The following is a 26,403-nucleotide window of genomic DNA, read 5'->3' as shown; positions in this document are numbered from 1 at the left end:
GAGCAATAGAGCAAGACCCTGTCTCTAAAAATAAACAGATAAGCTATAGCTAAGTTAGTAATAATTACTTTTAAAATTCTAACAGATTTTGATATTGATTTGAGTAATAACTCTCTCTCCCACATGGTATGGCTAGATGTGCGTCAATTAAATGCTCTCTCGATTGCAATGTCATGAATTAATTTTGTTTGTACAGTGAGCAGGAAGAACTCGTCAGGCAGTTACAAATTTGGGGGCTTATCCAGGATCCACCCTTGCAAATATCTGCCCATGGTTCATCAGCCTCCTCCAGTATAACAGACCTAGAGGTGAGCTCTCGCAACTGCTTATTTCTACTGAGGGTCATCTCTGGCACCGTACCTGCTGGTGAGGCACTGTCGACCCATAGGGCAGAGATCTAATTACAGTGAAGAAATAGTCCTGGAACCTGTCTGAAATGCCTCTTATTAAAAAATCTGTTTGCCGTCATCACATACAAAGGCCTAGCCCATCTGCAATACCACCTCCTGATATGGGAAACAGCTGTTCGGCTGAACTCATCTAGTCTCAGGACTAGGAAATTAAAAAAATATGGGATGATATATTTAAATTTGCTGTTTCCTATTTAGTGAATCTGTATTTCTAACAATCTGCTCATTATCCTATAGTCTGTGGTTCACTTAAGTGCTATGCTAAAACTGTGGGTGAGAATATTAACGTCTTTGTCATATAAGCCTTGGAAGCCCAATCAGGCACCTATGAATACATGCAAAGCAGTTCCACTCCTCTTACCCTAGGGGCAACCCATACCACAACTATGCCCCCTGTCAGTAGGAAGAAGTTAGAGCAGTCCTCACCCTTTTCCCATATCATAGCTTACACCTCAGGAATGAGGCATGCTGAAACTCAAAGGGCGAAAGTGAAACAGGCTTTGCAAAAATTATCACAGTGAGAAAATTATGGCAGTGGGGGAGACATGATCTAACCCACATCCCTCTAGCCTCTAACCTTCAAGCTCCCTTAATTATTCCTAGGCTTAGGCTAGGCTAGCTTTGGGAGACATTTAGTTTATAGTTTAAGTAAAAATAGCCCTTCCCCAAAACTCAACTGTCTTTGTAAAGCTAATGAGAGAACACCAGGCTAGGAGGATAGAGTAGCCTGAATTTTGCTAAGGTGTAGACAAAAACAATTGCCAGCCATTATTCCAGAAGTCACAAGATATGCAACTTCCCCAATACTCCTACAGATAACATCACTATTGTAGAACCTAACGGTGGTCTTGTAAGAGATCTTTACAGGTTTTTTGCATTTCTGAAACCCATGATGGTTCCACCTGGACCCACCAACTGCTCCCAGAAGTGATTCAGCATGCAACAGGATCATTTCCCACACCCCTATGATTGCACCTTCCAAACAATTAGCAGCAAGCACCCATTGCCTAGCCACCCCAAACTCTTCCCCCAAAGAACTTTTGAAAAACCCCTAACCTATGAGCCTTCAGTGAGATTGATTTCAGTAATAAGTCCCTCTTCAGTGTGGTGTGGCTGGCCTTGCATCAATTAAACTCTTTCTCTACTGAAATACAGTGAATTGATTTTGTTTGTGCAACAGTCAAAAAGAACCTGTCCAGGGTTACAGTATCTGGCCCACAATATTTTCAGCTGTCTGCAGGAAAATATTTATTCAATTGTTCCTCATATAAAAAGGGAACCAACTACCTACTCAGCTATTGGGCATTAGATGTGCTTTGTTGGCAAGATAAAAAATATGGGGCTCTTCTTAGGGAATGACAAAAACAGGAGCATTGAAAATCCAAGTGCTGTGATTTCTCGTCACATTAAATAACAGCAAGACCCTCTAATGAAATGATGAGCATCCTCACATGGCCTTGTAAAGTGTCAGGGCTGGCTTCCTCAGGCCTCTGCAGGGTAAACATACTCTTCCCTTAGACATTCGCTGTCTTTGTGGTTTACAGACACTAATCCCAGAGCCACAGTCTGTCCCCAGGTGATGACAATGGGAAGAAGGCCAACTACCACAACTACATCATAGAACAGATCTTCACAGGTGGGCTGCAGTTGGACATCACCTGCCAAGTCTGCCATGGAGTCTCCACCACCACAGACCCCTTCTGGGACATCAGCTTAGATCTGCCTGGCTCTTCCACCCTCTTGTGGCCCATGAGGTGAGGGAGTGAGGGCAGCATGGTGAATGGCAAAAGCCACATTTTGGGAACCACCACACCTATGGACTGCTTACAAAGGTGAGAAGCCCACCAGCGCTCACGTGGCAAGGAAGTATCTTCCTCACAGGAAGGCTGTTGTTGATCAGGATGAACGCAGGGCTTTTCATTCACATACCCAGGATAGAGCCTTGAGAAAAGATGTGGCATTAGCCTGCAGTTGGCTGCAGATGCTCTTGCTAGTTTATGCTGTTTTTTTCTTTTTTCTTTTTTTACCGGATGACTAGATATTGGTGTTCACTAGCTTTGCATTGTGTAGGGTATCTGTAACACCAGCTACTATTCCAACTTCCCCCCTGTAAATGATCTGACAGCCAAAGAGCAAAACTGGAAGCTCGCTTACCTTTTGTGGTTAATAACCTAAACCGCAGCATGAGCTAAGAGCTGAGTGCTCTCCCCATGGTCCACGGCCTTTTTTGCAAGTGATTAAAATATAGTTGTGGTGTTCTGTACTTATGATCATTTTTGAAATTGTCCATTTACTGCCTCAGTTTAGGTAAGTAATAAGATTTAAGATGTGACTATGATAAAAGGTATTTAAATAACTGTAGCATACAGCTTACAATTGTGGTGAGGGCAGAAAACCTTCCTAAACTTTATGTTAATTGAGTCTAGTGTTTTACAATCTTTATTTTCTTTTTCATGCATTAATTATAGTTTACTGAAGAAGAAAAAAACTCTAATAGAAATTACAATGGAATTCTTTCAAACACAGTCTAATCCTATACTTTGTGTTAAATTATATGTAAGAAAAGAAAAATCTTCAGTTCAACAATTAGAATTTATTTTTATATATTAATTGTGGAAAATACTAATGGCAATATTTGGATTTAATTGTTTATAACTGTCATCTTGCAAAAGCTATGAGAAATAGGAAGGTTCACTCACAGGTACCTAAAATAAAATGACAGGCTACTTTTGAACAGAAGCATCATGATGCACACTACATGAAAATTTGGTGTTTTACTCATAATATTTCAGTTATTATTGACCGTTAACTCATAAGTTGCACCTAGACCAAAAACTATAAATTAACAATAAATATCTGCTGAGAAGCCATACCTTTGCACTTTTCTCAGTATGGTGACTCCTGAAATGGGTACATCCCTTGTATATAATGTATGTGTAAAAATATATATATTTCAAATAAATGTTCTCAATAAGGTCTTTCTACCCATCATTCTCCTGTGCTCAAAATACACACAAAAACCCCAATAATTTTTAAGTACTTCAAGATATTGGCTCCTGAAGGACATGAAGATTATAAGTCAAAATGAGACCCATACTCACCAGTGTGGATCTGTCTTTTTGCAAATGAACTGTCACTTAAGAGACCAAAGAGAACAGCTTTGGATGGATATATAGACTCCTGCAAGAATTACTCTTCCAGAAGTGAAATACTTGATGTTGCCCTGCTGGCAAGATGTTTTTCCTGTTCTAAATCCTTCTAAGTAAATCTGATACAAAATGTCTGGTGAGTATGAATATTCTGTTAAATTTAAAAAGACCATGTGATGGACATTGCAAAAGCCAATCTCAAAACTTTTAAATTATTTTTCAGACACAAAGTAACTATAACTTGTGTTAAGTGCATAGCAATTAGAATTATATGTTTTTTCTCATAAAACATAAGAAAGCAACTTCTTTTTAAAATATTCAATGTTTTCAAAACACCGTTTCCATTTTTCTAAAATTCAGGCTTTAGATAAAACACTGATGCAAATATGAATACCCTTCGTTGAGCTTCAACAATAATATTACACTCAAGCCCTTAATAGGAGAGAACTCCATCCTGATGAGAAACTATAGGTGTCACTGAAGAATTCTACAGATGGCTTTTTTTTTTTTTTTTTGAGACACAGTCTCACTCTGTCACCCAGGCTGGAGTGCAGTGGTGTGATCTCGGCTCACTGCAACCTCCACCTCCTGGGTTCAAGCAATTCTCCTGCCTCAGCCTCCCGAGTAGCTGGGACTACATGCACACGCCGCCACACCTGGCTAATTTTTTGTATTTTAGTAGAGACGGGGTTTCACCATGTTGGCCAGGCTGGTCTTGAACTCCTGACCTCAGATGATCTGACCACCTCGGCCTCCCAAAGAGCTGGGATTACAGGCGTGAGCCACTGTGCCCCGCCCCGTATGGCCTTTAAATGCTCAATAAAATATTATAAATAAGTAGAACTGAATACATCTGAGAATCTATGAAGCTTTATGGAAAGTTGTATTTCTATACGTTTGCTGATATTTTCAATTCCTAAACATAATCTAAGATGCTAAAAAGTTCATTGGCATCTCAGTTTTTATACTGATGACCTAGAAAAATTACTCACTTAGATGGCTCATTTCTGTCATTTTTGATAAATTTTGTAAACTTAATGTTAAAGTATGAATTCTGGTTTTCAATTTAAATACAAAGTAGCCCCACTTAAAATCTAAACTGTGTAAACACATGATCATTAACAATTCTGCATCACTTGACTTAATGAAATGTCTGAAACAAGGTGAGAACTTATTATAATGAACAGTGTAATATCACAGTCTATCAATAAATGTTCTCTAAAAGGGACTCATCAAATGCTAAAAGAAATATTTTTGTATTCTGAAGAATAATCTATCAAGTAAACCATTTTCTTGATATCTTCACCAGTTTTTACCTTTAATTTACTAAGGATATCTTGCTAGAAATATTAAATGAAAATGATTAATAGCACTAATTATCCTTCCTTTCCAATAAAAGTTATATTTTAAATTACTTTTATTATTGACATTCATACTACGTCACCTGTAATTTTTTAATAAAATCACTTGTCATTATTTCATAGAACTTCTAGAAAATTTCTTGACTAACATCCTCTTTAAAAACTGTGTTAAATTAAATCACTTACTGCAAACAGCCCACTCTTACTGCTACAGGAATGTGGGGAAGTTGGGTGGCCCACTTCAGTGTCACATCTTGATAAATATGCAGCATGTTATTATGATTTCCAATCAAAGTATTTATTGTTCCTTCAGAAACTGTAAGTTGAAAATACAGAAAAGAGACACTAAGAAAACAGTCATTTGGAAAAGTGTATCTCTTTTAGGAAACTGATAGCACAAACTAATTCTAACACCTGGATTTTAATACATAAAGATTTTACATAATAAAACATTATTTTGTAACTTTACCAGTATAAAAAAGAAAGGAATCATTTTACAGTCTTGGAAGCTATAACTAGATAATCGCCAACATTTTTGCATTTCATCTAGAAAGCATGAATTTCATTAATATGTAACACATTTAAGCTAATGATTTACTAGGCATTCACTACAGATAATTCATTCTATTAGACATTACTATTGTGCTTATAAAAGAGTCTGATGTTCCCTTGAAAGCATCTTGAATAGCCACATTATGGAAAGTATTAATGTATTACGGAGGCCAATTTTACAAGTCATTTTGTACAAAGTAAAATGACTGACAAAACCAAATGTGTGCTTTATATCAAACTTCTATTCAAACTTTGAAAGTTAAAATTTCCATTACATATTCAATATTAAACTGTTTTCATATATGTTTAAAATATGTGTATGAGTGTGGCTTTTTCTGGTGTATATCACATAGCCTTGACATATGGAAGAGATAAAAGAAAATCTTTCTACACACCTGAGCAATATGGCAGAAAACAACTTGGGCTCCAATCAAGCTTCTTCATGAATCGAATTTGTCCATTATCCTTAAGGCAAAAAAAGTTTCTCTCACCAAGAACAAAAACAGAGGATGCCGACTGATTGAAAGAGACAATACATATGTCAAGGGCTTGCTCTCCAATATTTAGAGTCCAATCCACCTACAAAGCAAAACTCAATATCAATTTAGTTGCTAACCTCAGAAAATTTCAGTTATTTTCATATCAATATAAATTAAGAAATTGCTTTACAACAAAGCAGAAATATGAAGATGGGCTAATCTCTTTCATTTCTTTATTCTTTTTTTTTTATCACTATGACCATTTTTCTGGTATTTTACAAGACTCTAATCAAAGTTTTGTTCCAGGTCTTACCAAATGATATTAACTATTCTGCAGTTCAAGAACACTAAAATACTTATCTGCTTCCCTAAAAAACTTCCATGAAAATGATATTGTGCTTAATTTGCAAATCAAATTTAATAATCCATAAAAACTATCATTATGATTGTACATGTGTTTTTATAGGGCAACTAAAAATATATCAATATGCATATACAGAGTAGTCACCAAGCCACTAGAGAGTATAGCAGAATATTCTATACATAAGAGCTACTCCAGGATATCTCCATATTGCTGGGATACAGTTAATGTTCAATAAATGCTTCTTAAAGTAATGAAAGAATGAATGTAAAATGAGAGCTTTTCAGGATTCATCTTCCATACAATATTTCTAAGTCAGGAAAATGCAAAAGAGCAAAGACATACCATTTTGAAAAATATTGGCAGAAAGGCATATACTGTTTTCAGTTTTTCTAACTTTTACTTTAGGTTCAGGGATACATAGGAAGGTTTGTTATACAGGTAAATTCATTTCACAGAGGTTTGGCATATAGATTATTTTATCACCCAGGTACTAAGCGTAGTATGTGATAGTTATTTTTTCTGATCCTCTCCCTCCTCCCACCTTTCACCCTCAAGTGAAAGTAAGAACATGTGATATTTAAGTGAGAACATGTGATATTTGGTTTTCTGTTCCTGCATTAGTTTGCTAAAGATAATGGCCTCCAGCTCCATCCATGTTTCTGCAAATGACATAATCTCATTCTTTTTTATGGCTGCATAGTATTCCATGGTGTATATGTACCACATTTTCTTTATCCAGTCTACGTTTGATGGATATTTTGATATTTTTGAATTGCTGAGGATTGTTTTATATCCGATTGTGTAGTTGATTTTAGAGTATGTGCTATGTGGTGACGAGAAGAATGAATATTCTGTTGTTTTGGGATGGAGAGTTTTGTAGATGTCTATTAGGTCCATTTGGTCAAGTATTAAGTTCAGACCTTGAATATCTTTGTTAATTTTCTGCCTCAATGATCTGTCTCATAGGGTCAGTGGGGTGTTGAAGTCTCCCACTATTATTGTGTGGCAGTCTAAATCTCTTAGTAGGTCTCTAAGAAATTGCTTTATGAATATGGGTGCTTTTGTGTTGGGTGCATATATATTTAGGATAGTTAGATCTTCATGTTGAATTGAACCCTTTACTATTATGTAATGCCCTTATTTGTCTTTTTTAGTCTTTGTTGGTTTAAAGTCTGTTTTGCCTGAAATTAGGATTGCAGCTCCTGCTTTTTTCCATTTGCTTCACAGAGTTTTCTTCATCTCTTTATTTTGAGCCTACAGGTGTACAGCATGTGAGATGGGTCTCTTGAAGGCAGCATACCATTGTGTCTTGCTTTTTGATCCAGTTTGCCACTCTGTGTGTTTTAAATGGGTCATTTAGCCTGTTTACATTCAAGGTTAGTATTGATACGTGTGGATTTGATCCTGTCATTGTTGTTAGCTGGTTATTATGCAGACTTGTTTGTATGGCTGCTTTATAGTGTCATTACTCCATGTATTTAAGTGTTTTTTGTATTGGTTAGTAACAGTCTTTCTTTTCCATATTTAGTGCTTCTTTCAGGAGCTCTAGTAAGGCAGGTCTGGTAGTAACAATTTCCCTTCTCATTTGCTTGTCTGAAAAGATCCTTATTTCTCCTTCACATATGAAGCTTAGTTTGGCTGGATATGACATTCTTGGTTGAATATTTTTTCTTTATGAATATTGAATACAGGCCTCCAATCTCTTCTGGCTTGTAGGGTTTCTGCGAAAGGTCCGCTATTAGCCTGATGGAGCTCCCTTTGGAGGTAACCTGACCTTTCTCTCTAGCTGCCTTTAACATTTTTTCTTTCATTTTGACCTTATAGAATCTGATGATTATGTGTCTTGGGGATGATCTTTTTGTATAGTATCTTGCAGGGGTTCTCTGCATTTCCTGAATTTGAATATCAGCCTCTCTAGTGAGGTTGGGGAATTTTTCATGAATGATATCCTGAGAGAGGTTTTCCAACTTGCTTGCTTTCTCCCCATCTCTTTCAGGGATGCCAATGAGTCATAAAGTTGGTCTCTTTACATAATGCCAAATGTCTTGGAGGTTTTGTTCGTTTCTTATCTTTTTTCTTTATTTTTGTCTGACTGTCTTATTTCAGAAAGCCAGTCTTCAAGCTCTCAGATTCTTTCCACAGCTTGGTCTCTTCTGCCATTAATACTTGTGATTACATTACGAATTCTTGTAGTGTGTTTTATAGCTTTATCAGGTCCAGTTAAGTTCTTTCTATACTGGCTATTTCGTCTGTCAGCTCTTGTATCATTGTATTGTGATTCTTAGATTTCTTGGATTGGATTTTGACATTCTCCTGAATCTCAACGGTCTTTATTTCCTGTCTATATTCTGAATTCTATTTCTGTCATTTTAGCCATCTCAGCCCAGTTAACAATCCTTGCTGTAGAATTAGTGCGATCATTTAGAGGAAGGGAAACACTGTGGCCTTTTGAGTTGCCAGAGTTCTTGCACTGGTTTTTTTTCATCTGTGTGCATGAGTATTCCTTTTCGTGAGGTGTAAATTGAGTATTGTCAGTAGACTTCTTTTCTGGATGTTTTCAGAGGGCTGAAGCTTTCTGCAAGGTTTTTATTTATAGCTAAATTCTTGCCTTTGGTTTCAAAGTGGGGTATGTTAGCAAGTGCATTGGTCAGTAAGTAGGCTCTTTCTCACTTATGTGGCACCTCTATATTTTCTCTTTCTCTCCTTTTTTTTTTTTTTTTGAGACGGAGTCTCGCTCTGTCGCCAGGCTGGAGTGCAGTGAAGCTATCTCAGCTCACTGCAACCTCCGCCTCCCAGGTTCAAGCGATTCTCCTGCCTCAGACTCCTGAGTAGCTGGGACTACAGGCACATGCCACCACACCCAGCTAACTTTTGTATTTTTAGTAGAGACAGGGTTTCACCATGTTGGCCAGGATGGTCTCGATTTCCTGACCTCGTGATCTGCCTGCCTCGGCCTCCCAAAGTGCTGGGATTACAGGTATGAGCCACTGCGCCTGGCCTTTTTTTTTTTTTTTTCCATTTGGAGTCTCACTCTGTTGCCCAGGCTGGAATGTGGTGGTGCAATCTTGGCTCACTGCAATGGTTGCCATCATGTTCCCTATCAATGCTCTGAAAGTGCAGCTCTTCTCCCACTTCTGTGCTGGCTGTAGATCACAGCTTGGCACTCCCAGGCTGCACTCTGCCTCTCTGGGGAGATCTCAAGCTTTATATTCCCTCCCCAGCTTAGAGGCAGCAGAGTAATGGACCTTAGCAGTGGTTGGAGCCAAGGGTCTTGTTTCCTGGGGCTTCACCCAAGAGAGATGCAGAGCTACAATCAATCCATTAATCGGCCCAAAATGGGAGAGCTGTGGACCCAAGCCAGGGTCCCTGACAGGCATATATTGTATATGAAAGTAATAATGAGATGGTTTCACAGAGAAAAATCTGCATAAAGAGGAAATAGGGCTGCTGTAAAAGTCAGGCTATGATCAACAAACAATGGATCCAAGAAAAGATCATGAAAAGTCACATTAAAGACAAGATGAATTTTGGGCCATCAAGACATGATCTTAGGTAGTCATCTACTTTAGATATTAAAATATTTGAAGAAGGTATAAAATCCAAATGGGGCTGGCCAGAAAGGCAAATATTGCCAGTATATGTATAAGATCAATCTGTAGAAGGGAGACAGCCTAGTGAACATAGGTAGGTGCATCAGACTATCTTAAGCTGAACTAGAATTCAACACTAAGAAATTATTTGATTACTATTTGGCTCAAGTATTGCTTATCCATATAAAATGACTCTACTGGACAAGACATGAATATCAGTCCCATGACAGTTATATTTCTCATTATATTGTAACAGGCTAGCATTTGGCTTTGTACGTCAGTGTCTGTACCTCGGGTTGATGTGTGCCTCACTCTGAGAGGTGATTTATTCAAAGTGAACAGGCAAATCATGTTTCTGAGGCCACAGTCAGATCCAGCCACTAAATACTTTCAATTTACCAGGTACTGAATGCCACTCTGTGACCTCCACTTAGGGAAATACACTACATTCTGAATTAATGAGTCTCATAAAACATAGAAATTTGCTAAGAACAATAATAAAAAAAAAAAATTCTTCCACTTCCAGCCAAGATGGAGTAATAAGGAAATGATTTAGCATCCCACCTAAAACAACGACAAAGTGGACAAAATAAATGAAACAATAGTTTGCAAGGCACTGGACACCAGACAACAAAGCACAGCAATCCCTTAAAGACAGAAAACAAACGAGGTGAGTGGCATGACTGCTCCAGCCTTGAAAGAGTTTCTAGGCCATAGTGCAGGGGAAGAAGAACCTAGGCAGAGCCCAGCAGACTCTGTGAATTGTGGAGATGGATATTCAGAGTCTGGAGAAACCACAGCAGTTGGAGTTAACAAGACAGCACACCAAATAGCTACATATAAATGCTGCATACAGACAGAACTCTGGAGATCTGCAGAGAGTGCCCTCAAATATTCAGCTGAGTACTTACTGGCAAATTATTGTAAGGAAACTACACAAGGCCAGGGAAAGAACCACCCAAAAAAGATTAGAGATAACAGTGCCCAACATTCACACAGGGTATAAGATATTTCCTGTGCCCACCAGCCAGGCTGCAAAACCTCATAATTCTGAGTGAATTGGTACAGTACTAAGAAGGATCTTGCCTGAGGAATAGGGAATAAGTAGCCCTAAAATGAGCACTACCCTGGTCCCACTTAACAAGTCTTGAGAACAAGGCCGCCAAAAATCAAACTGTTTCCAAGTAACTTAACTGTGTCCCAGGGATAACCTCAAGAACAGTATACACATAAAAAATGAAAAATTCATCACCAGCAGGCCCACACTAAAAGAAATGTGAAAGGAATTCCTTTAGTTTGAAGGAAAATGAAACCAGATGGAAAGATGGAATTATACAAATTAAAGAAGAACAGCAGAAATGATACCTACATGGGTAAATACATATTTTTCTTGTCATTTAAATCTCATTAAAATATAATTGATTATTTATGCAAAAATAATTACAATGTAATATGGGGTTCACAGCCTATGTAAAAATAAAATATAGGACAATAGCACAAAGACTGGAAGGTAGGAAACAGAAGCATAGTTCTTATATTATATATAAGGTAATATATCACCTGAAGGTAGACTGTGTTAAGTCAAAGAGAAATACTGGAAACCCTAAAGCAAACACTAAAATAACAAAACAAAGAGTTATAGCTAATAAACCAGCAAAGATAAAATAGAATTTAAAAAAACTGGATAAATCCAAAGAAAAGCAGAAAAAGAGGAAAAGGAAACCAAAAAAACTAGACAGACATATAGATAAATAAAACAAAATTAAATGGCAGAGTATATATCACACTGATTTTAAAAAGCAAATCCCAGCCAACTACATGCTTCTTATAAATTATGCACTTGAAGTATAAAGGGTCAAACAGATTCAAAGTGAAAAGATAGAAAAAGGTATCAGAATAACACTAATCAAAAGAAAACTGAGTATTTTACCAACAGATTAAGTAGGTCTCAGAAAAAAGAAGATTATCAAACAAAAGGATAAAGGTCATTTCATAATGTAAAGGGGAGGGGTTCATCATGAGACAGAACAGTCTTAAATGTTTATGTACCTAATAACAGAATTCCAAAATATCTGAAGCAAAAAATAAATAAATAAATATAGATATATGCCAGGCGTGGTGGCTCATGCCTGTAATCCCAGCACTTTGGGAGGCCGAGGCGGGTGGATCACGAGGTCAGGAGATCGAGACCAGCCTGGCCAACACAGCAAAACCCCATCTGTACTAAAAATACAAAAAAATTAGCTGGACATAGTGATACATGCCTATAGTCCCAGCTACTCAGGAGGCTGAGGCAGGAGAATCACTTGAACCCGGGAGGCGGAGGTTGCAGTGAGCCAAGATTTTGCCACTACACTCCAGCCTGGGCAACACAGCGAGGCTCCGTCTCAAAAATAAATAAATAAATAAATAAATATAGATATAGATAGATATATTTCCAAGGAGATACAAAAAAATCCACAATTACAGTCAAAGATTTCAATACCCCTCTCTCAATAACTAATAATAACTAGTAAAAAAACTAATAAGGATATAGAAGAGTTGAACAACACTATCATCCAACATAATCTAATTGACATGTATGAAACACTCTAACAACAAAAAAAATACACATTCTTTTCAGGTGCACACTGAACGTTTACCAAGATAGATCATATTCTAGGCCATAAGACAAATCTCAAAGAATCTAAGAGAATTTAAATCATACAAATTATTTTTCTGAACACAAAAGACTTAAATAGAAATCAATCAATAAAAAGGTAGCTGTGAGTAACACAGGAAGCTATTAAATGACTTCCCACAACTATCTTATTAAAATCACTCCATTGGGTAAGTTCTGTTTCTTCTGCAATAGATTTGATATTGCTCCATGGTATCACACTCCTGCAAAGTGACTATCGTGTAACAAAATGAAGTTTTACTGCTATTTCTTACTCTATTCACTAATCGAATGGAAAAACCACTCAACTGCAATTGCCTTCAGAATACATCCTCAGTGGGAGACATGGAGTAATCAATAAAAACTGCAAATGATAAAGAAAGGCTATTCCAGACAGAAGAAAAACCATATGCCTAGAATGAAGAAGAGCCATGGAATATTTGGAACAATGAGAGGCCCTATATGGCTGAAGTGCAGACTATAAGAAACAAATGGAAGAACACCACTATTGAGGAGGTCAAAGGACAATTTAATTACCATTATCAGTAAGTTCATCCAGACATTTTGCTATGTGCTTTATATATTTATTATATACAATACATATATTTATATATAAATACATAATTTATCTTATAACAACTTTTTTTATTTTGAGACGGAGTCTTGCTCTGTCACCCAGGCTAGAGTACAGTGGCACGATCTCAGCTTACTGCAATCTCTGCCCCCCAGGTTCAAGCGATTCTCCTGCCTCAGCCTCCCAAGGAGCTAGAACTACAGGCATGGGCCACCATGCCCGGCTAATTTTGTATTTTAGTGGAGATGGGGTTTCTCCATGTTGGCCAGGCTGCTCTCGAACTCCTGACCTCGGGTGATCCACCTGCCTCAGCCTGCCAAAGTGCTGGGATTACAGGCATGAGCCACCGCGCCCAGCCTAATAACAACATTTTAAAAGATATTATCACTTTGCAAATGAGGAAACTGAGATTTAGTAAGGCTAACAAACTTGCTGTACCTTGCTCAAAAAAAAGTAAAGCTCTCAAGACCTGTTTGACTTCAATCTGTGCTTTAACTATTATTACTATGGTGCTTCTAAATTCTGTGCAAAACTATATCATATTTTTATTCATTGTGCTCTTTTACTTTTTACTACCAATGGAAAAAAATATATCTTCATCTGATTCTTGACTCTTTCCAAGTTACCCTTCTGTTCTACCATCTCCTGAACTTCTGTATCCTAATACAGAAAATTCTGCATAGTCTTCTCCAATATTGTTATGTTAGTATTCTAAATTCTACATTATTTCTCCATTTAGCTTCCTTCTTGTGTATCCTCAGATTTATTTCAGTGTTTCCACCATAATTTTAGTTCCTTCTATTTTTTGCCTTGCTGTCTATGGAAGTTCTCAAGATAAGGAAGAGTTCATAATCACCATCTATTCCCCAATTTATAATAAATGGAGAATTCATCATTTACGATTTTTCTTCAAACTACTTTTCAAATTATCAAACTTCACCTTTGTCTTTGAGCTAATTCTATCTTTGTGAGCTGTGAATTTTTATCTTTTACTTATATATTCAGTCGCATGCCTACTAGTTACAAAATATTTAAAGAATTAATGGCCAAAACATTTCTAAATTTTATGCAAACCAAATGTTCATGGATGCAAGAAGCTTAACAAATCTTAAGCTCACAAAAAGAGAAAGAAAAGTACACATTATAATCCCATTGCTCCAAACAAGTGATAAGAGAAAATCTGGAAAGCAGCTAGAGAAAAAAGACACTTCAAACAGTAGAATATAATCTACAAAATTTTGCCTATTAAGGAGAGATTTTTTTAATGTTTCTATTTTTATTTGTTAAAAGTGACTCCATCTGGATATCCACGCTTCTAGTGGTACAACTCTACAATCTGTTATATTAAGACCATGACCAGGCATGTGTTTCCATTGCTCAACAACAACCAACTCAATTCTTAGGTCATTAATATAACCATAATATAGGAAAGACAATGGCTGACATATTTTTTTTACATTTTCTTCCCATGAATTATTATTAACAAACATATGTGATTAGATATAGCATTACTGAAATTTTTATATATTAAAAAAAGGCCTTACAACTAGTCTTTTTCCAGAACCAAGTTTTTGCTGTTCAGTCTCCTGCCTTTTATCTGCATCTGTTGCAAAAGCAAGTACCTGGTACCTGTATGAAAGAAATTTAAAAAATTATAAATGAGTTTATAATTAAAAATTATAAATTATTTTAAACTTTAAAAGTACACAATAATCTATAAACTTTATAAAGCACTTTTTCCTAGTTTTTAAAAACTCTAAAATTTAAGATTGAATTCTTATTGAGTGATATTGTGACATAAAACTGTGTAAAATGTCATGATAAAGAAATTATAACCATATGTCCATTATTCAGTGTTGGGAAAACAGCTCTACCAACTATTAAAGCACTTCCATTAGAATTTTATGTGACAAGTAACAATGCTCGAGAAAGATCTAGCACCTAAACACTAAATAGACAGAAAAAAATGTAAATATGCAAAGCAGTCAGATGGAGTAGAAATTATCAATACATAATCTATGGAACCAAAAAGAACTCAGTTTAACCCCAGTTTAACCACTTAACTAGGTAAGTACATTTTTGGCAAATAATCACTCTGTGTCTGGCTTCCCCATCCATAAAACAGAAATAACAATCTCTAACACAATCATTGTTAAAAGGATTAAACAATAAATTATAAAGTGCCTACTATTTGGTATATAGTAGGTATACAATTATTGATTGATGGGTTGACAAAGAGACAGATTTATATAGAGATAGAGATCAATCACATAGTAGTTTGTAGCTGGTAGGTAGTGAGTTCTCAGTAATTGACATTATGATCTATAAGTATTTTACAGCTTCTATTTCAATAGTGGCATTTAGCTCAAATTATTCTTAAAAACAATTTATAAATATTATTCAATCTAGAAATGATTAATTTATCTAATAAAGTTGAAATTTCTATATTTCTCATTAATTAATGGCATATTTTTAGAAGAATAATCCTACTGTACATAAAGCAACTACAGACTCACAGATGCCTTTCCCTCCTATTGAATCAAAACTCACATTTTCTAAGAGACAGATATCTGAGAGTGTAAAAATCAGGGACCTGAATGAAGGCAATGTGGCATATCTAAACAAGCACTGAAATGTACAATGGTCTTCAAATGTCATATACCAACTCTGAAAACATCCTATCTCAATCAAGAATAATTCACTTATGAAAAACCTGTAACTTCAGTTGAATGCAGAATGACTATGATTTAAATTTTGCAAGACATAGAAGCTGATGACAAACTTAACAATAGCTTATAAAAAATAGATCTTATCATTAATATGAAAACGTAATATATATAAATTTCATTCATTTTATAAACATATAGTAGGGATCCAATACAAACATTAACAATGGAAAAACTACTACATAATCTATACTCATAAGGTGCTCCCACACTAGTTGTAGAGACTCATATACAGAAAGCTAAGTATAACTCAGAGTATCCTGTGCTAATTAACAGAAGGTATGCACGTAGTACCAATAGTAACAAGTAATTGGGGGAGAAAAGATATGCTCTTGGTATAGGTTCAGGAAGAGAAAGCTAGGTTTTAAAGGATGAGTGAAAATTCTATCACGCTGGTAAAGAAGGAGAAGGCATTATGGTAAATCAAATAACAAATGCAAAGGCATGCAGCAGTAAAAGAGACATGAAAGGCCATGACAGGAGTTTAGGAGAGATGCATGACAGGGAGGAATGAGTCATGGGGCACATGAAGTAAGAGGGAGAAGATCTCAGCCTTGTAAAACCATGCTACAAAATCCCACGGTCAGCTGCAGCCAATCTCTCTATACCATCTGAGATTGACCTTCAAAATCCCAAAGTCTCTAAAAGTGCAAAATAATTAGACCTCACATTCTGAACTCCAAATAGGATTGTTTTCCTATTCCCAATTCATAGCAACAGAAATAGTATGCGCTGGTGACTAGAACATCATCCCAAAGCTTGTCCTGCTATGGATCTAACCCTAGGCAATTAGTTACATAGGTGGTTCATTTCCTACAGAAACCAACCTGCCAAGGGATAATATAGATATTCATGAGATTGTTACAAAGGTCCAAAACTCTTTGAGCTGTTTGAAGCTTATATATATAACTATGGTCATTATTTTATCTAAGAAATAAGTGAGCCCCTAAAGCGGCCTTATTAACATTAAAACAGCAGGCAGAGGCACAGCCAAAATTGACTACTGATTTCCAAATCCAAACCATTTCTCTTCCTAAAAGACAACTCAGAAGAGTATTTTATTACTTAAACTTGACAGTAAAATTAGATGATGACAAACTTACAAGAGCATCTATTTTATGGTTCTTCCTTAATTCCTCTTAACTGTGACCAATAAAGTACGTAAAAATCTATTTCCAAAACCAAACAATTCCAAGCAGATTTGGAAATTCTGAAATAAAATATTTGGATCTTTTTTCTTACCACTCAAGTGTTCAGTAACATAAGCTACACAAAAAAGTTCCCTTGTCGAGATTGCTGAAAGAATAATCAGGGCCAATGTAACAAGATCTTATGAAAGAGTGCCATACATGTCTCTCAGAACAGAAAGGCACTAATCGCAACTACAGCAAGTGCAGCTAAACGGTGGTGCTTTTTGACTCACTAACCACAAATGCTTCACAGGTCCTGTAGTGCACCAATAACAAACTCAACCACATAGTTTAATACTCTTCCAAATTGCTTTGTAAAAACAGTAGCAGGTAACTAAAATATAGATTGAGGCATCACAGAGCACAAAAGTAAACCCTCCAAAATCATTTATTTTCAAAATAAACAGAACTGTCACCTCAGTGAGTGGCAAGAAGTTTTGGAACCTTGATATGTAACCCAGAGAACTTTACTAGAAATGGAAGCTCGAGACACAGAGCATTACTATGTTGATTTCAACTATAGCTAAAACATTCTTGACTATGCCGGGGAGAATCCTTTTCATTGAAAGATGCCAGTAACAAAACAGAAGCTTTCTTTATACACTTTTCACTCTTTTATCAGTTCTCATTGAACACCCACTTTCACCAAGGTACAGTGCTGGGCACTTCAGGGATACAGAATTCCTGCCATCGAGGAGCACTGAGCTTAGTCAAGGAGAAAAACAAATGTTTACTATCAGTGAAAGCATAAGTAATACCTAAGGGAAGCACTGAAAAACTACTATGTAAACTGAGAAAAAGGAGATGTTGGTTACATCTAGGTCAGGGAAGAACTGAAGGGGAGCAGGGAGGCTTCTAGACATAATTTCCATGTGCAGAGAAAGAAGGAAAAGCGCTTCAGACATAGGAGATAGACAGTATGTGGGAAAAAAAAAAAAGGAGAGAGAGAAAAACCCTTAACATATATGGAGACTACAAACATTTCCATTTGGTCAGAGCCAAAGATTGGAGAAGAATACTTCTTTTTAAAACAGTCAATTAAATTCAACAAAAACACTTTTAAATATTTATTTAAGGCTGATTATTTACTTAGCGATGTATTAGGAGCTATTGAGGGGTTGCTGGGGAAGGGGTATAGCAGACAGAAGGAGAGAAATAACACCCATGGCAGGTATACCCTTTTAGGGAGCCTCCCTACACTCAACTCTTAGAGGTCCCACCTCGAGGCCTCCTCAGCATCCTATGCAAAGCTCTGCTATAGCCTGTATGACAAATGGACTGAAGTAGCTGACTGACTTCCTGCCTCCTTGAATACTATTTGAGGATAAGAGGCACGTCTATTTGACTACATTTCCAGTACCTTGCACAGTGTATGGCACACAAGCCTGTTGAAAAATATTTGCTGAATGAATGACTGAATAAACAAACTGAATTATTCAGTCAGTGAAGAGATGTTTAACACAGATTCTTCTCTCAAGAACCTGATAATGCAAGATACTCTGGAAAATGTCAGTACAAGAAGGCAATACATGACATTAGCCAAAAATCAGTGTTGTAAGCAGTAATATATCTAGGAGGTGAAAAAAGGAAGACAGTTGAACCAGTTAACTTCAAAAGTCACTTCCAAGTCCAAAAGTCCACATCATAGAGGTAAAATGGGACTGGATTATAAAAAGCACTGAATGTCAATAATAAAAAATCTAGGCCGGGCGTGGTGGCTCATGCATGTAATCCCAGCACTTTGGGAGGCTGAGGCAGGCAGACTGCCTGAGCTCAGGAGTTCGCAACCAGCCCGGGCAACACAATGAAACCCTGTCTCTACTAAAATACAAAAGTAATTAGCTGGGCGTGGCAGCATGCGCCTGTAGTCCCAACTACTTGGGAGGCTGAGGCAGGACAATTGCTTGAACGCGGGAGGCAGAGGTTGCAGTGAGCCAAAATCGCGCCACTGCACTCCAGCCTGGGCGACAGAGCGAGACTCAGTCTCAAAAAAAAAAAAAAAGAAAAAAGTCTAGGTCTTTTAGTCAGAAATAAAAATTATTCTGGCTTAAGGAGGTGTTTTAAAAGAAAAGATATGAGAAGAAACCTTCAAAGTTTAGAGAGAAAAAAAAAAAAAAACGGAAATCCAAGTGAAAAAATATAGGCCTGAACCAATGGGAATGGGAAGGAAAGGCTGAATAAGAGAAAGTATTAAGGGCAGGGATTACTGACTAAATAATTCTGCAAGGCAAAGGATAAGAAAAGAGAATAAAAGATGATCAAAGTTTGGACATACATGGGCCAGAGAACAGTGGTACCAAAGCCCTTACCCTTACCCTCAATAAAGGGCAAACAGGCCAGGAGTGGTGGCTAATGCCAGTAATCCCAGCACTTTGGGAGGCCAAGGCAGAAGGATCACTTAAGCCCAAGAGCTCAAGACAAGTCTGGGCAACATAGTGAGACCCCGTCTCTATTTAAAAAAAAAAAATTTCTCAGGGCAAACAATTCTCTTACTTCAAAAGAGAAATGGTGCTCAAAGTGTGCCCCTGAATTAGATTGATCTGGAGTAAAAATTTACAATGATGATTTCTGGGTCTTATCCCCTAACCTATTAAAAGAAATCTAGGGGACTGGGGACTAGCATCTGTAAAAGTGCATTTTATAACAGGCTGTCCAGGTGACTCCTACGTACACTGAAGTTTGAGATCCCTAGCCTTCACTGGTTTTTATTTAAACATAATTAAGCAGGGTTTAAAGAAACTAAAGGTATCAATATCAAAAATGAAAATGAGTTATGTGTTAAAAGCCTATTCTATTAACTGATTATATTATATTAACTGAATATAGACAGATTTAATAAAGCCTCAAAAGAACAAACATAGTTTTCATGCTTTCTCCAAAATCCAAAAATGCAGCAGTGATTATCATTTAATATAATCTATTAAAGTTGAAAGCATATATAAGTACAACATACTACTTAATGTTGTAAACCTTCTTGATTGTCATCATTTCACAATAATCTCGTATCTCATGCATTTTTAACATTATAAATGATCTACATAATGCATAACGTGTACATTTTTTAGTCTAAGACAAAGATGAATTTAATAGATTGGTATGTTGGAGACTTACCACAGTTAAAACAATGTGAGCTTCTGTTAGATTAAACTCACACATTAAGGAAATCTACACATTACTTCTCTATCCAATCACTCCCAGAGTTATTATCAAATTAATTCCTATGCACATATTTCAAAGAGTAAGTAACTGGGTGTTTAAATATTTGTACTGTGGCTCTAGCATAGCACTACTTGGCAGGAGGTGAGGCACAGAGCTGAGTGGAAAGCTAAAAAGCAGATGTCCTAATATTGCTCAAGTTTGGCAGGCTTGAGTAAACTATACAGATATTTTTCCCAACCTCTCCAAATAAATATAATATTTTATTTATTACCAGTAGCAATGCCACTATTCAATCATCTCCTTTGGATAAGAGCCATAAGAATTACAGAAGGAATATTACATGATGATACACTTCCTAAATCGGTTAAATTCTGCTTACTCACAAATATTCACTTATTTTCAGAGTTTTAACCCTAGATGCCTTGACAATCATTTACAAAAAGCAAATGGCTACTTATGAAGAGAAAACTGCATTAACTTGTTATATACACAACATTGAAACATGAAGACAAAAATTTACATCTGTTGCCTGATGAATTTATATCTTCTTCCCATCTTGGGAAAAATGATGTGGCCAAAAATAATGTTGAAAAGCCATCATGATGTGTTGCTTAGATGTTTAAACTTCCAAATGTTGCCACCAGTAAGACAACACAATAAAGTTACTAAAGGCACTGAAAACCTCCAAGGCTATTTCTTTTCCCAGCATGAATTTCTACTCTTTTCCCCATTCTCTCTGCCAATAAAAAACATACTCTCCAAAAACTCAAAACCTTGACTTTTATTTAAATCTAGCTGGTGGAGAAGAAAACAGTCTCTCTCAAACACAATTTACCAAGACCAATAAGAATTTCTAGTGAATAAGTATAAACTATTTGCCTAGGGTCATTTTCATACTTCACTTATACTATGAATTGTTCTTCTAAAAAAGTATTGACATTCATATTAACAGTTCATGCCAGTATTTTTCCTATATCACATATGTTCTTTTTTCTTATAAAAGAATTCCACAGCTAAATCTTCAATTTGGCTTTTTTCACTCAACATCGTATTTAATTATTTATTATATCAAGGAACAATCACAATAATTATTGAGCATTTTCTACAGGGTAGTAACTGGACATACATTTACTCCTTATAATAAACTTGTCAAAATGAGCTATATTACCTCCTTTAGAGCCAGGATAAGGACCATCAAACATCTGGAGTGGTAAAATCAGGATTCCAATCCAGGTCTGCCTCCCAAACCACTGCACTATATTGCCTTTCAAATATTTTACAATACTAAATGATATAGTCTAAGTCACCACAATCACATATTTTCAAAGAAACCAATCTCTTTTTCATTTGTGATATTGAAGCTCTTTGTGGACAAAAATTAGTCAGCAACAAACGCACCAAAAAATCATGATTCCGAACACTTAACATCCAAACTTACTTATAACTTTCCACTTGTTGGCAGGAAGAGACAGTAAGGAAGGAATCTGTACGGGAACTGTAGGCAAGAGGACCAGGCAGAAGAAAGCCAGGGAGAAATCTTCCAAAAGCATAGCTCTCCTGCTCAAATACCATCAGCATCCCATCCATAGACTGGATGCAAATTAAATCTCGACCTAAAGAAGAATTAGAGAAAATTAGATAATCTATTCTTTTTATAAACATAATATTTTTATTAATCACTATCTACAACATGTATGTCTTAGGTACCAATTTTACATAAATCATAGCATTAAGCAGCATTCGGTGTGAAAATTACTAATAGTGAAAAATACCAATCCCTAATTGCCCTCAACTATAAACTAATTCTGAGGTGTCTTCTACTATTAGTCTACCAGTATTAAGCACAATATTCACAGTTCTTAAAATTTACTGAGATGATGGTAATGATGATTTCTATGATACAGTTTATCATAGAAAACTGATACATAGAAAACATAGATACATTAGTATCCCTAATCTGAGAAAGATCTAGTGGCTATAACCTTTCATGTCCTACTAGTGTGATTAGTGTATCCTATAACGTATTACATAGGGAAAAATTATGTTAGAGGAAAATTAAGCTACTCATTAAGGGAATAAATAAAAGGCCAATCTTGTACCTTGTCATCTCTAGCTCATACACCATATACAGTAAGTACTATAGTAACTATTCTTTATTACCTTGAATATCAGTGACAATCTTAAATAGCATACTTAGATTTTAAAGAGTGCTCAAAAAGAAATCAAATTGCATAGAAATAGATGATACTCTTCTTGTATCTGACTAAGGACAATCATACAGCTAAGCAACTTTTAAAAAGAAAACATATCACCAAAAGAGGCTAAAAAAAAAGAAAAAAAGAGAGAGAACAAACTGAGTTTTGGAGTGCTTATTACTGCATTATACTCTAACCCACCTCAACTGATACAATAGATTTATCAACCTTAAACAGCCTGAAAGATGTTCTAGGATAAGTATTGTCTGTGAATGAATGTTCACTAAACATACATCTGAACCATTCAGGAATCTCTTTTAGAGAGATAAAAATTGTTTATATTAATGCTGTTTGAAAAGTATTCTCTCAATACTCAGATTCTTTTATAACGTATGGTAGGCTTTACAGTTACTGTTTTAAGCTTTGTTTTTGTTGTTTTGGTTTTTTTTGTTTGTTTGTTTGTTTGTTTTTATTTGAGACAGAGTCTCGCTCTGTTGCCATGCTGGAGTGCAGTGGCACGATCTCAGCTCACTGCAACCTCCACCTCCTGGGTTCAAGTGATTCTCCCGCCTCAGCCTCCCAAGTAGCTGGGACTACAGGCACCACCACGCCCAGCTAATTTTTGTACTTTTAGTAGAGACAGGGTTTCAACCATGTTGGCCAGGATGGTCTCGATCTCTTGACCTCATGATCCGCCCACCTTGGCCTCCCAAAGTGCTGGGACTACAGGCGTGAGCCACCACGCCCAGCCTAAGCTTTGTTTTTTTAATGTTATCCTTATCCACTATGCTATTAAAAGTTTCCAAAAAAGATGTGAGTTTATATGCATGTTGTATGTGTATGCATGCTGTACACATGTATTCACAGAGACACAATCAGACAAAAAGAATCTCATCTAGCTATCTGGCAAACCTACCTGTCTGCAATCAGCAAAAATGAGTAAGTATAAAAATGCCTCTAAGTAGTTAAAATAAATGCTGCAAGGTCTTTGTAATAAAAATCATGCAAATTTTCAAAGGTAGGATTCCCAGGTCCCACTAAGGGCATCAATTCTTATTTTAATTATGGTTCTAACAATTGTCGTTTTTATAAACAAGTTACTGATATTCCTGTAGCTTCAGCCTTCTCATTTGTAAAATGAGTATATTTGTATAAGAGCTCCAAGGTTATCAGCTAATCTTCAGCAAAGGCGCCAAGAATACACAATGGTGAAAGAACAGTCTCTTCAATAAGTGGTGCTGGGAAAACTGGATATCCACATGCAAAAAAAAAAAAAAAAAAAAAAAAAAAGATCCTTATCTTACACTATACAACCAAAATCCACTCAAAGTAGATTAAAGATTTAAACCTAAGATCTGAAGCTGTAAAACTTCCAGAAGGTAAACATATGGTAAAAAGCTTCATGGCATTGGTATTGGCAATGATTTTTTGGATAGGACACCAAAAGCACAAGCAACAAAACAAAAAATAGAGGGGAGGACTACATCAAACTAAAAATTTTCTGCACAACAAAGAAAACAATCAACAAAAAAACACATAATGGGAGAAAATATTTGCAAACCATATATCTGATAAGCAATTAGTCTCTAAAATATATAAGAAGCTCACACAACTCAATAACAAAAAACAAACCAATTCAAAAATGGGCAAAGGACTAGAATAGACATTTTTCCAAATAACACATACAAATCGCCAACAGGTATATGAAAAGGTGCTCAACATCGCTAATTATCAGGGAAATGTAAATCAAAACCACAATGAGATATCACCTCACATGTTAGAAAAAAGGAAAGAAATCCTACCATTTACAACAACATGGATGAACCTAGAGAACATCATGCTAAATGAAATAAGCCAGACAACAAAAGACAAACACTACATGATCTCACTCATATGTGTAATATTTTTTAAAAGTCAAATTCATAGAAACAGAGAGTAGCAGGGTGCTTACCAGGGGTCAGGGATGGGGAAAACAAGGAAATATTGGTCAAATGATATACACTTGCAGTTATAATATGAATAAGTTCTGGAGACCTAATGCACAGCACAGTGATTACAGTGAATAATAATGGACACTTGAAATTTGCTAAGAGAACAGATCTTTGTTCTCATCACAAAAAAGAAGATAATTATGAGAAGTGATCCATACTAATATTAATTAGCTTGATTCTGGTAATCATTACACAATGTATATGTATATCAGAACATCACATTGTACACCTTGAAGATATATAATTTTTATTTATCAATCATATCTCAATAATGCTGAAAAAGAGTTCCAAAGTTAGAGGAAAGATGTCAAAGTCCCTAACACGGTATAGCACACATAAGACACAGAATAAATTATAGCATTATTAAGAGGGTTATTATTACCTGCTTCCCTAGCCCAGAAAAAAAGAAAGTGGTAAATTAGAAAGGGGGTGAAGACACTGTCAGCTGTGAGAAATGACAGCTAATGCCCTAACAAAAATAAAAGAGAACATCTATAAAACACATATCAAATAATTCAAAAAAGAACATCTGTCTGGGCTCAGTTAGCATAGGAGCAATTATGAGCCCTATATATCTCAAAAAGAGAAATATCATTGTTAAGTGGATTTAATATAGTTTGGTATAGCTCTTTTTTTGCAAAAAAGAACTTTTGGCAGAGATGCTAACTGCTGCCCCCAACAGCCATTCTTTCTTTAGTAGTAGAATCATGAATTATCACTAGACACATGGCCATCCAAAATAAAGCTTCCACTTACAGTCCTCTATTTACAGACGCATCATATTATTATGTTCTTCTCAACAAGATAGGAGCAGAGGTTATACATACAACTTGCAGACACGCCCTTACATGGACCAACTATACACTTCCCTCCCCTCTTTGTAGCATCATGGTAAGGCTGGGGCAGTTGTCTTGGCCTCAGAGATGGAAGTCACGTATTGTGGACAGCAGAGCCTCTCTATCAGCCCTAGATTCCTTTATCTCCAGATGGTTAAACATGACAGAAATAAACATCTTTTTGTCTTGTTTTGAGATGGAGTCTCGCTCCCTCGCCCAGGCTGGAGTGCAGTGGCACGATCTTGGCTCACTGCAACCTCCTCCTCCCGGGTTCAAGCAATTCTCCTGCCTCAGCCTCCCGAGTAATTGAGATTACAAGCTCGCCACCACCCCTGGCTGATTTTTGTATTTTTAGTAAAGATGAGGTTTCACCATGTTGGCCAGGCTGGTCATGAACTTCTGACCTCAGGTGATCCGCTCACCTCAGCCTCCCAAAGTCCTGGAATTACAGGGATTAAGCCACTGCGCCCGGCCAAACATCTTTCTTATTTAAGCCATCATTAAGTCGAGTCTGTTAAAGCAACCAAACCCAGATCTTAAATAACACAGAACCTAATCTGAGCCTAAAGATCCATCCAGCATTGCTGTCTCTTAAAATTTAGTTTCACTTAACTGAACCCTGGTACCAAAAATAACAGGTATAGGAAAGATATTGGGACAACTGGGGGAATTTGAATATGACTGCATGTTAGATAACATTAAGGAATTATTGCTAATTTTCTTAAGTGATCATGGCGTTGTGAAATGTAAGAGAATATTCTCATTGGGAGATGTGTGCTGACGTATATTTATGGTAAAGTGGTGCAAGATGTGTAACTCACTTTCAAATGGTTCATCAAAAAAAGTGTACATATATATACATATATATTTACAACTGTTGATGTGGTAGAAATATGGGTTTTCATGTTACTTTTTCTATATACTTTTTCACAACAAAAACATAAAAAAATTAAGTCTAAATATATACATTTTGTATGTAAATACAAATGTCGATACATTTTCTATTAAGATATGAAATATTTATGCAATGACCTTGACCTACGGTGGAGGATATTATGGTAACCAAAATAATACTCTTGATATCTGTGTTATTGAAGACTGTAAGCTCAGAACATGTGTACTTGCAAGCAGAAGTACCAATAAAATTTGTGTTCATTTCAATATGTGG

The 26,403-nt window shown here is 36.2% G+C and overlaps 1 protein-coding gene across 8 annotated transcripts in view; it reads right to left on the bottom strand.

Annotated features, from left to right (window-relative positions):
- The window catches only part of BBS9 (Bardet-Biedl syndrome 9), a 485,000-nt gene that overhangs the window by 332,995 nt on the left and 125,602 nt on the right, over nucleotides 1-26,403 (bottom strand). For all 8 annotated transcript variants that reach the window (XM_008964335.5, XM_063605681.1, XM_003811959.6 and 5 more), the window contains 4 exons: nucleotides 21,652-21,826; nucleotides 14,683-14,767; nucleotides 5,868-6,051; nucleotides 5,107-5,236 (listed from right to left, as the gene is read on the bottom strand). In XM_008964335.5, coding sequence (XP_008962583.1) covers nucleotides 5,107-5,236; nucleotides 5,868-6,051; nucleotides 14,683-14,767; nucleotides 21,652-21,826 — 574 coding nt within the window. The remainder of the gene's footprint in view (nucleotides 1-5,106; nucleotides 5,237-5,867; nucleotides 6,052-14,682; nucleotides 14,768-21,651; nucleotides 21,827-26,403) is intronic.

Source organism: Pan paniscus, chromosome 6 (genome assembly GCF_029289425.2).
Source record: "Pan paniscus chromosome 6, NHGRI_mPanPan1-v2.0_pri, whole genome shotgun sequence".
Classification (NCBI taxonomy): domain Eukaryota; kingdom Metazoa; phylum Chordata; class Mammalia; order Primates; family Hominidae; genus Pan; species Pan paniscus.
The sequence above is the reverse complement of the archived record's forward strand: the minus strand, read 5'-3'. Positions and strand labels throughout refer to the sequence as shown.